The sequence below is a fragment of the Ceratotherium simum genome, chromosome 8 (assembly GCF_057802395.1).
Source record: "Ceratotherium simum simum isolate JZ-2026a chromosome 8, ASM5780239v1, whole genome shotgun sequence".
NCBI lineage: Eukaryota > Metazoa > Chordata > Mammalia > Perissodactyla > Rhinocerotidae > Ceratotherium > Ceratotherium simum.
Genome location: NC_141907.1, coordinates 41,822,860 through 41,835,263, shown reverse-complemented (window position 1 = coordinate 41,835,263; position 12,404 = coordinate 41,822,860). Strand labels below are relative to the sequence as shown.

General features: G+C 35.1%; 1 protein-coding gene across 33 annotated transcripts in view; it reads right to left on the bottom strand.

The window, feature by feature from the left end:
- FIP1L1 (factor interacting with PAPOLA and CPSF1) overlaps positions 1–12,404 on the bottom strand; it is a 71,029-nt gene that overhangs the window by 33,630 nt on the left and 24,995 nt on the right. For 17 of the 33 annotated variants that reach the window (XM_087434326.1, XM_087434331.1, XM_087434328.1 and 14 more), the window contains one exon: positions 8,494–8,601. The exons of the other annotated variants lie outside the window; for them this stretch is intronic. In XM_087434326.1, the coding sequence (XP_087290452.1) occupies positions 8,494–8,601 (108 nt within the window). The remainder of the gene's footprint in view (positions 1–8,493; positions 8,602–12,404) is intronic. 33 annotated transcript variants of the gene reach the window in all.

Sequence of the window (12,404 nt, the reverse complement as noted above, 5' to 3'; positions counted from 1 at the left end):
TTATTCCCATCAAGAACAAATTCTCGGGCCGGCTCCGTGGCTTAGCGGTTAAGTGAGCGCGCTCTGATGCTGGCGGCCCGGGTTCGGATCCCGGGCATGCCCCAAGGCACCACTTCTCCGTCCAACGGGAGGCCGAGTCCCACGTACAGCAACTAGAAGGATGTGAACCTATGACATACGGCTATCTACTGGGGCTTTGGGGGGAAAAATGAATAAATAAAATCTTTAAAAAAAAAAAGAACAAATTCTCACAAATTTGTTTGGATTTGCAATTTGGATTGCAATTTAGAGGATTACAAATTCTCCAAATTGTTAAAAGTAGCAAAAATTAAATCTAGATATATAACACTCTAATTTTTGTGCCAAGGAGAAAGACTTCTACAACCTTTTACCATGGATTTCTAAGACCTTTTGCAATCAAAAATTCTGGGACACATGGGAGTACTCACTTCTTAAAGTTTATCTTAAATATGGTCAAAGTCTGCTTTTTTCCAGCTTTGAATGGATTATTTAAACACTAAAGATACAAAATGGCAAATACTATGCTTCTAAAAACAAATGAAAAATTAGCCTTAACTAATGTATAATGCCAGAGGGAGTCCAGAAAATTGCAATTCCTTACATTTCCATAATAATAACACCTCCTTGCACAGGTATCTTTACCAAATTGATTTGCCTTAAATTAATCAGAAATGTGCAGTTTAGCATTTTGTTCAGAAATATTTTATGACATAAACGTAAGTACGTACCAAAGTAACAAAAAGCATATAATATTTAACACAGATGAATAATTAAATAATCCAATATTATTCTGATAACATTACAGAAAACAATATTGCATCGTATTATTCCAAAAGTTTTTGATGTACCACTTTTTATTTCAATGCATAAAAAGATTTAGTAGAGAGCTTCACCACGAGGATCTACTATAACTTGGATTTCCACATAGCACAATTTTAACTGGGCTTACAAATTTGTTCAGTAAGGCAGACAGCTAATGCAGCTATCAAGATTCTCTTCTCTATACTGGACTCAATCATACAGTAAAAAGTTGCAAGAGGCAGAAACTAACCACAGTGTACATCTACAGTTTCATTAATCTACATTTTAATACACCAGTGAATGTTCACAAGAGCCTCTACCTTTCCTCCTAGCACAGATAAATATGAAAACATCTCTGAAATTATGAGAATTAAATTTAAATTAAAATGTCATATTTTGATGCTTCTGATGTCCCAGAAAGGGTATGAGGGCTGCCTACAGATACAACAGAAATTTTAAAAGTGACAAAATCAGACAAGGGAAGACAGACTACTGGTTAGTTATTAATCTTTAGCCACAAATTTATCTTTGAGCTTCTTATTTTTTAACAGCCAAAATAAAGGGCATTACTAATAACAAAAGTCTTTAATGTGCAAAAGATAAAGCATTAACTCTGAAGACTGCTTTTCCTGGTAATAATGGTAGCTAGCATTTATTGAGCACATACTATGTGCTAGGAAAGCACTGTTCTAAGCACTTTATATATATTTACTCTCACAATAACCCTGTGAGGTACCAACTATTATTATCCCCATTTTACAGATGAGAATAAAGAGAAAAAAATTTCTCCTTTGAATCCACCTTCAGAGGAAGTATGACAGAGTACAGTAGTTTTTAAACTTTTTTGACCACAAAACAAAGTTCTTTAAGAAATACATCTTGTACATTTTGCACAGCAATCCAGTACACACGTATTATATAAAAAACTAAAACAAGTTTCATGAAACAATATTACTTACACTTACCATAAAGGAAAAAGAGTAACATTAAAATCAAATATGATTTTATTACTATTTAAACATGACACAGGAAAAAAATAAACAATACAAAACCAAGAAATATCTGGTGGTTGAGACCAGCAAACTGAATTCACACCCCACTAATGGACTGCAATCTCATGCTTTGACCAACACTGAAATAGGGACAAAGTTTCCAATATTACCACAATGAAAACAAAAGCGAATTTCACAGAGCTGTTTCTCAAAATGTTCCTCAAGACGGAGTGAAGCATAAAAACAACACACAATTCAGCAAAGTTAATTTAATCCTGGGAAACAAAACAATGTGGTCTGAGTATACAGCCCTCCCAATGGTCAAGCGTGATTTAAGGATTCAACTACTTTTGAGCAAGCATTCTTAACTAGCATACATGGGATACAGAGGGATCAGGAGGTCCCTGAATCTAAATATATGCATGTGTATACATGTATTTTTCACGCAAGAGGCCACGGCGTGCAGCAAATTTTCAAAGGGGTTACTGCTTCAAAGAAAGTTCAGAACCACTATTCCACAAGAATGAATGAATCACATATCCTTGCTATACATGCTGTTTTCTCACAACAGAGCTTCTAATAAGAATTGGACAGCAGATACTTCAAGGGTGTATTCTCTGGGAAAATACTTAGAATGTGGCTGGCTATTTCATATTCCCAAGTTAAAGATAGAAGCACTTGGTATGATTATCCAACTCAGGTTATACATCTAAATAGATGGCTGGAACAATTCTGCATGGAAATTGGTGTAACATCTTCTAAGCCACTTGAGGAAAGAGATGAGCCTTGAAAGACACATGGAATGGATTTAGCCATACAGGATGGGAAGGGAGGACATTTTAGATGGAGGGAAGAACATGAGCAGAGAAAGGACATGGGGAATATATTACATGCAGGATTCCAATTTGGTAAATATACTATGTACTACTCTGCAACAGAAAAAAGCACCATCCACCTTTGACAGTGGTTACCAACAAAAAGACTTTCAAAGAGGCAGAGAATATAAATTAAATGAGAATCACATGAAGGAAAGGACTCCGTGAGGTTGGAAAATACTAAGCAAATGTCAGTTCTCATTATAGCTAAATCTATCATTTTACTTCAAATTCCAAGGTGCGCAGTTAACACTTGATTACAATCTTTACACCATGCCAGGCCAGAATCCAGTCTCTAAATCAGTGGTTCTTAACTTTGCCTGCACATCAGAATCCTCTGGGCTCCCCATTTAAGTATCCCAATGCCTAGAGTGCACAGCAGACTATTTAAATCAGAGTCTCCTGGGCCTAAGCATCAATAACTTTCTGAATTTCCGCAGGTAATTCCAATACACAGCCAAAGTTGATGACTACAACTAACAGCAGGCCCTAGGAAAAGACTTAGATTTTGTTCTCTTCTAGAAAGAATTTAAAGTAGCTGATAAAAATTAACATTTAGGGCCAGCCCCATGCCTTAGTGGTTAAGTGCGCACGCTCTGCTACTGGCGGCCCGGGTTCGGATCCCGGGTACGCACCAACGCACCGCTTCTCCAGCCATGCTGAGGCAGTATCCCACATACAGCAACTAGAAGGGTGTGCAACTATGACATACAACAATCTACTGGGGCTTTGGGGGAAAAAAAGGAGGAGGAGTAGCAATAAATGTTAGCTCAGAGCCAGTCTTTCTCAGCAAAAAGAGGAGGATTGGCATGGATGTTAGCTCAGGGCTGATCTGCCTCACAAAAAAAAACAAGAAAGAAAGAAAAAAAAGTAATATTTAACTCCTTAGTACTCAATAATACCTATCAAGGTCTGATAATTAAGGTAAGGATGTCATTCATGACAAATATTTTATTTTATTTTGTGAGGAGATCAGCCCTGTGCTAGCATCTGCCAATCCTCCTGGTTTTTTTGCCAAGGAAGACTGGCCCTGGGCTAATATCCGTGCCTATCTTCCTCCACTTTATATGGGACACTGACACAGCATGGCTTGCCAAGCAGTGCATCGGTGCGCGCCAGGGATCCAAACTGGCGAACCCTGGGCCACCGCAGCGGAGCGCGCGCACTTAACCACTTGCGCCACCAGGCCGGTCCCCATGACATACATATTTTTACATTGATCTTTTGAGTTTTGCGGACTGACACAGTACTGCTTCTATACCTGACTTCTGTTAGTTTCACAAGCACTTATTCTTCTCTGTAGTGTATACATAGTCTATGAAGAAAATATATCTTATTTTTAAGTAAAGATTAATCAAAAATCCTGTCCGAAAAAGTAATATACGGGGGCCGGCCTGGTGGCATAGTAGTTAAGTTCCCGCGCTCAGCTTTGGTGGCTGGGGCTTTGCAGGTTCGGATCCCGGGCGTGGACCTACACACCACTTATCAAGCCATGCTGCGGCAGCATCCCACATATAAAGTAGAGGAAGATGGGCATGGATGTTAGCCCAGGGCCAATCTTTCTTAGCAAAAAGAGGAGGATTGGCAACAGATGTTAGCTCAGGGCTAATCTTCCTCACCAAAAAAACAAAACAAAACGAAACAAAAGTAATATGTCCAAAATAAAAATCAAAGAATTTAAAACTGTCTTCAGGACAGGTAACTTATTTTCTTTCAATACATTTAAAAAGACTGATAAAGCCTATGATGGGAGCAAAGATCTAAACGGAACTAACACTCACTGGATGCCCTGCAATAGGTGCTTTCATAAGCTTAGAAATTATCTAATCCACAAGTACGTTGCAAGTAAGGTATAAGTCCAATTAGCTTCATTTTCACAGATGCAGAACGAGGCTCTTTTGTGAAGACAAGTGCCAGCACCAGGATTCAGACCAACTCCAAAACCATCCCCTTCATCTACAACAGTGTTTCTCATGTTAATTTTGGGGGGCCTGAATTTTTTAAATGTTGTTACTTTTTAAGCTATATTAAAAACAAAAAAGCTTGAATGCTTCAAGATGAAATATGCTAAAATTTGACTCACTGGAGTACATAATGTGTTCATTAGGGCAGCCAAGTTTACATACTTTTGTGCAGAACTTGGAATAAAGCTTTACCTGCCATATTTACGCTTAATTTCATTTTTGAAATGTATCAGATAGGAAAAGATATCATTCTACAAGTAATTTTTTTAAAATAAAGGCCTTCAATATGTTCGATCACATAAAATCTTACATGCTACGCAATACAGCAACATGCACCCAGAGTACTCAATCAAATGCCATGAAGGTACTGGTGTATCTTTTCTTTTTTTTTTTTTTTTAATTTTATTTATTTTTTCCCCCAAAGCCCCAGTAGATAAGTTGTATGTCATAGCTGCACATCCTTCTAGAGGCTGTATGTGGGACGCGGCCTCAGGATGGCCGGAGAAGCGGCGCGTAGGTGCGCGCCCGGGATCCAAACCCGGGCCGCCAGCAGCGGAGCGCGTGCACCCAACCACTAAGCCACGGGGCCGGCCCCCAGTGCATCTTTTCAGTACATTATTTCATCAAGACATAATACTAAGTATAGTGCAAGAACAAATGAAAAGGTCAATCTTAGATTTAATGTTCATTTAACATCCAGTTTTACTGTAAGTTTTGTCTATTATAACAAATGCAAGCAGATTTAAATATTTTAGTGATTCTATATTGAAAAGCAATTTTACTACTCCTCTTTCAAGAGTCTGAATCAGTTACAAAGCATTCTGATATTGGAAACCAAGCTCAATAAAACAATCTAGAATTTGCAACTAATTACCTAAGAGAAGCAGAATTCGATAACATAAAATGGAAGCAAAACACAGAAATAAACTGGACACTAGGATAAGATTATAGCAATCATCCATGTTGCCAATTTCACTTTTCTATGTTCATTAAAACTACTTCATTCTTCTTACTAATTGGTTTCACAAGTTACAAATCTGAACTTATAAAACAAACTTGCACCAATAAAATGCCATTGTTATATACGTATAGTTGCTTAAAGAGTAATATTAAAGAAAATTTGAAAAACATTATATTATATAAATTAAGAGGAACAAGTGTGAGATAAAAAGTCTCCAAATAGTAACTTATGAAAAGGATCTCACCACTGTTTAATTGCTGTTTACAAAGAGACTTAAGCAATGTTTCAAAATAACTCCACATTTCTCAAGTTACATTAATTGCAAGAGCTAGAATCTCATTTTTTATCTTATGCTATGAGAAAGCATGTGTGTGTATGTACGTATGTGTACATACATACATACAGACATATACCATTTAAAAAGATAAAAGTAGCTTTTATCTAGAGGTGTTTTTTTTTTGAATTTTCAAAAGCACACAATACTGAAAATACAGTGTGAAATTTTCTACTACCTATATTCCCTGAGACTAATCACAAAGTCAGAATGGAGAGTTTTCTGTGTTTCCAAGGCATCTTTTTTTTTGGGGGGGGGGGGTTATATAGTGTAAGCACCGAGATGTATCACTTTCAGATATGAGAACTAATATTTTCCCTTATATAAACTAGCCATCTTATTTCAAGAAATAAACTATTTTATCAAAAGCACAACTATTTTAAGTAAAAAGTGCTAAATCAAATGATTGATATAAAAGGAATTTCAGATGTTAAAATAATAGTAGCAAAAGAAACAAATACAAAGTTTAAAATTACATGAAAAATAAGTGATTTTAAGTATTTCTATGCCTTTGCTCATGTAAGTCAATCTGCCTTAATTGCAGATATTAAAAGGCAGAAAACCAAGAATTCTGGTCATGGCTTTGCCTCTTGATTAGCCATAAATTTGGGCAAATTCCTGAATTTCTTAGATCTCCTTTTCCATGCAAACCAGGGACTAGTCAGAAAAATAAAGTGTTTCAGGATTAAAAAGACATTCCAGATAACACAGTCCAGCCCCATCGTCTTACGAATGTCGAAAGAGAGACCTAGAGATTTTAGGGAACTATCCTGTAGTCACACAGGCACAAAACCAAACCTAATATCTAAATCCAGTACTTACACCAAGACACTGCTGTAAGTTTAAGAAAGTAGGTATTCTTTATATAAAAAAATGGCTACTGATTCATTATCCACAGCAGCATGATGAAAATGAGAGCTCTTCTTGTCTGGCTCTTTTGGGATCAGTAAATAGGCTGTCCACATTGCTGGCCAGGTTAAATATAAATCCAAGTGTTTCTCTATGCACTAAGTGCTATAATAACCAAGTTAATTATTATATAGAAATTATATAATTAGCTCTTTCCACCGAAATTAATATTTCCACCGAAATACTAAATGTACAAAGATTCATAGACTCCACATGTGTCAGATCTAACTTTTATTTAAAATAACTCTTTTGACATTTCTATTGGTTCTTCAATGAGAATTTTAGTTTTAAAAACTAAGATCAATCAATATCATATAATACACATGAAAAATGTCAATGAGTACTTTTAAAATAATAGTAAGATATGCAAATTTTCATTCTATAAAAGCAACACGTGCAACTGACACTCTTCTAAGAATAGATAATACATTTCTATCTGCATCAATGACTATACTCACAGTTTGAATCTTCTTTAAAAAGTCAAAATATTTTTGACTTTGAGATGAACACCCACTTTTGAGAATGACTAAGCTTATTCCTATTCTCTCCGAACAAGAAATCCTATCAAAGTAAGTTGACTAGAAAATTTTTACTACTTGGGAATATATAATGAAGACCCCAAAGAAAAGGAAACCTAAGAAAATAAAATTTTGATAGTGTTTCCTCCCTTTGCTTCTCTTTTAGGTGTTATTATCAGATATCTCATCATAATTTACATATCTAGAAGTTTGTAAATGGAAATAATTAAAAGTACATTAACATAGCATCTAGCTGCCCAAGCAAAAAGCTTAAAATTCTCTAACAACAACAACAAAAAAACAAAATACACGCCTCCCCCCCCATACACCATCATTGTTTAAAACTTCAAACGGTAAATTAGGAAAATATTTTAGTCTATACTTCTAAGTCAAGCAAAGTATAATTAATTGTTCAGATTGATTACTGTTGGCAATGTACTTCCATACTCTAACACATTTGCTTCTCAATACATCCCTTAGGGTAGAAATTATTATTCCCATTTTATAAGCTCAGAGAGTTTACAATACCCGTCCAAGGCTGTATGCTTTGTAAATGTAAGATTTAGAACACAAACCAAAATTCTATGGAGGGTAGATCATGAGTCAAAGCACAGCAACAATAAGTGAAACAGTATCCCCTAGGACAGCTGACAGACCCACTTGGGGGAACGGCAGGTTTATGCACTGTAGTTGGGATATAAAGATTGGAAAAATTCAGTGGAGTCCAATTTTATAGGTCCTAAATACTAGCTCCAAGGCTAAATTTTATTCAACAAATAGTGAAAAGCACCCAGGGACTTTTGAATAATGTGTGATATGAGAGAGAAAAATTAAACGTGCAGCAAGGGGGAGAAAAAACATTTACTGAGCAATCATTAGCATGGTTCCATGCAACTTGTGTGTGTGTTATAAAAGGCCAGAGAGAGGCAAGACATGAACTGCTAAGGCCTGATTCATAAGGTAAATTTAAAAAACCCTCAATTCCATACTGAAAAAGCGTAATTTAGGGGGTAAAAATATGGTACAGTCTAATTAAAATTTATCATCTTACTAGTAAGACAAAACAACACTGATGATCTAACCATCAGGGGGTATCCAATGGTTAAAAATAGCCTTACCTTAGATCAGGTGATTCGGCCCTCCCATATCGATCCTGCCACTTCCCAACGCTTGAACTGGCTTTTCTGGAGGCAGTACTTGTCTGAGACTGAGAAGATGTGCTGTTTCTGGTGAGATAAATTTTCTATGTTTTTTCTTAGATATTGTTGTCTCTGACCCCCCTTGTTCTGTTTTGATTTTTTTCCTTGACATGCTTTTTCTAAAGTCCTTTAGCATGTTCCTACAGTATCATTCTGTTCAAGTCACAGAAAATACTTGCTGTGGTACTAGGACTGCTCCTGGTATTTAAATATAGATGTATTATCAACATTTTATTAAATCTAGAATATATTTAGAAATATTTTTCAATATAGACAGTATGATGTCAAAATGCAAAATGAGAAAAGAACCAAGGGCTTACTTTAGGTTATATTATCAAAAATGAATTTCTGTGCATTTACAAATTAATAAAATTAATTTCTACAGTTTCATCAAACCTTAGAAATTTTGGTATTTCCTTCCCTATATTCTTCAATAATAGGTATAAGTATTGTTAGTGCAACTAGTTAACAGTAACACTCTGATGTTTCATAAAAACCTACACTAAATATATATTTCATTATATTTATATATATATCATAAAAATTCCACTTCAAAATAATTTAACTCTTTCAAGGTAAAATTCTAAAAAAAGTTAATTTTATCCCTGGTGACATACTCCATAAAAAGGTCAGCTATTTACATTCTTGCCAATCCTTTAAAGGACTAATAAGATACTCTTTCAAAGCAACAGGAAAAATATACGTTTATGTATCTGCTTATTTATGTAAAAAGAATCATAAGAAGAATAAACCAGAAACTAGATGAAATCAAATTGGTTATTGACAAGAGTGAAAGAAAACAGAGGAGTGACAAATCTGAGCATACTTTTGAATAGCCCTTCCTTTAGAACTAAGTTAAATGTTTTATACATGCAAAGAATAATTAAGTCAATAAGCATGGAGAAAAAGAAATGCTATTATTAAATACAAACAGAAACAACGAATCAAATTATAATTTACATGATTAATATAATCACTCTGAAGGAAACTTTTGAACACAATATTTTAACTATAAATCCTCAGTCTAAAAAAAAGAATTGCAAAGAAACCTTGAACTCATTATACTTAATAGGTTTATTTTTTGTAACGATAGGTGCAGAAGTTCTAATCTATTTCGTGTGTATTTTAGGATTAAGGAAATGAGTATACTGGAGTTACTCGGAACTGATTCTCACAGTGGGGAAAAAGGCAGAGGCAATATGGAAGAGGGAAAGGGAAAGAGAACCAGGGAGTGTCAAACTGAAAGTAAAAGAAACATGATGATTGCACGATTAAAATTTTATAAAAGGAATATACATATGGCTATTTCATAATGAAATTGCTTGTCTTTTCCTAGCTCTGGGTGCTGAAAAGGCCCAGAAATAGCAATGAGCATAACTAGTGCCAAGATCTTGGTTTCTAATTACCATTTCCTACCCAAAGGCATCAAGGTGCCTTCAAGAAATGGCTGCTTCTAGGGAAGGGCAGGCAAAGTACAAGATAAGTCTGGAACATCTGGTAATGCCAGATAGTAAAGAAATCCTCAAAAAAAATGATGAGGACATGTCAAAAAACCACAGAAGCCAGTTTGAAGAGGCTCTCATGGACCAAATCTGCAACAATTTGAGCATCAATATGAATTACAGTATATATAAATCATATATATGTAGTTTATATATCATCTATACAAATAAGCCATATTTATAAGCCACACGCGCAGACACTCTCTCACACATAAAATTTAATGAGTCTAGCTGATAATAAATAAATAAGTGGGGGAGGCGGGAAAGCTCATTATTAAAGTAGAATGCCAACTAATAATGTAAGAGGAATAACAGAGTCAGACAATCACTATTTTGCAGCCATTATAGTAATAATTATTTAAAGCAAAAATCATCAATTGATACTAAAATCCTTGGAAAGTTCAAAGAGAAATAAGATATTTTCAGTGTCCTCACAGATTACTTATTACATGCAGAGGAGAAAAACAGTAACTTTGCAGTGCAGAAACACAAAGGACACCCCACAACTAAGTGATTCAAGTTATCACTAATAACGGGACAAATGACTCCAGGCTGCTGAAAGGAGAAAGACACAACATCACTTACATAGTATTCCTGCCCAAAAAGCAAAACCTGAATCTAGTAACAAGGAAACATCAGGAAAACTTAGATTGAGGGATGATTCACAAAACAACTGGATTGTACTCTTCAAAATTCAATGTCAACCAACACAAAGAATGTCTGAGAAGCTGTCCCCAATTAAAGAATAAAGAGATAAAAGAGTTAATTGTAATAAATGATCTGGACTGAATCTTAAATCAAGGAGGAAAGAAAAGAACTGCCAAAAACATATTATTGACATAACTGGCAAAATTTATGGCTTGTACATTCAAGTACTGATTCATCATTAGATTTTCTAACTTTGAATTTCTCCTATGATTATGTGACAGAGGTCCTTGTTCTTAGGAAATACATGCTGAAGTATTTGGGGGTAAAGGGGCATGATGTCTACAATTAACATTCAAATGGTTCAGAAAAAGAAATATTTTCAAGAAATTATAAAGCAAATACGGCAAAATGTTAATAACTGGTGAGTGAATCTGGGTGAACAGTATATAGACGTTCTTTATACTTTTCTTGCAACTCTTGATAAGTCTGAATTTTTGTCAAAATAAAACACTAAAAAATGAAAACAACAAATGAAAGGGACACAACAGGGACTTCTGGGAGTTAACAGTAATGTTCTATTTATTGACCTATGTACTAGTTACATGGATGTGTTCAGTTTGTGAAAATTTCTCAAGCTGTAGGTTCATAACATAATATGAAAATTTTTGAAGATAAAGCAAAACATTCTGATATATTAAATACTAGCATTTTACTTAAGTATGTCAATTTGCTGGGCAGTACAGAAAGTTAGAAACCCAGCATTTCTACTCATAAAGTACAAAAAAATCATAAAAAAAAAAGTTCTCTGCAAACATACCAACAGCCATTTATACCCTAATAAGGCAACCTAAGATTTTAAACAATGGAAATACAGTGGTTAGGTCAGTAGTACAGCTCATTACTGCTAAATATTTGCTGTGCAGTCTCTATTATGTCTTAAATGACATTACTATCTTTTCTCTAAAGTCAATAAAATTTACTTTCAAAGATGTCTCTAATCTCCATAAATATAAAGAATAACAGGAAAAACACAAATATTTATTTAGGGAAATACTTCACAATGATCAAAAAGTATCTTTTTCATCAAGTGAAGAATCGAGAAAACAAACTTTCTTAATGAGCAATGGGTCTAGTTCTTTATATCCAAAAGTGATAGTACTGACATGCTGGGTATGCTTCTACAAGTTGTGATGGTAATTATCCATTTTTTTTTTTAGTAGTAGTGATGGATCTGCTAATTTCTCTATCATTTGTTTGTCTCTTTTTTACTGTCCCTTACCCATTGCTATCCTCCCATCTCTCCTCAGATCCATGGTCCATCATTATAATCACTCCCTCGAGTACACTCTCACCTTCTTTGCCCCTCTATCCCTTTGTCATATGTGCCTGGTATAACCTCAACCTCTGTTAAATTCAACTCTAGCTACTCTTCATGAACACATGAACAAGGGCAAGAGAAACACATCCAACCAAGCTGACTTGTCTCATTTTAAGCCCTTGGCCGTTAACCTCAAGAAAAGTTGGAAATGTACAATCTCTCTCCCTGTGTCATCAATTTTTCTATTAACTCATTCCCATCAGCATATAAAAATGCTGTAATTTCTCCCATCTTGAAAAAAAATCCCTCGACTCCACATTTCCCTCCAGATACTGCCTAGCAATCCTACTCCTTTCCCCTAG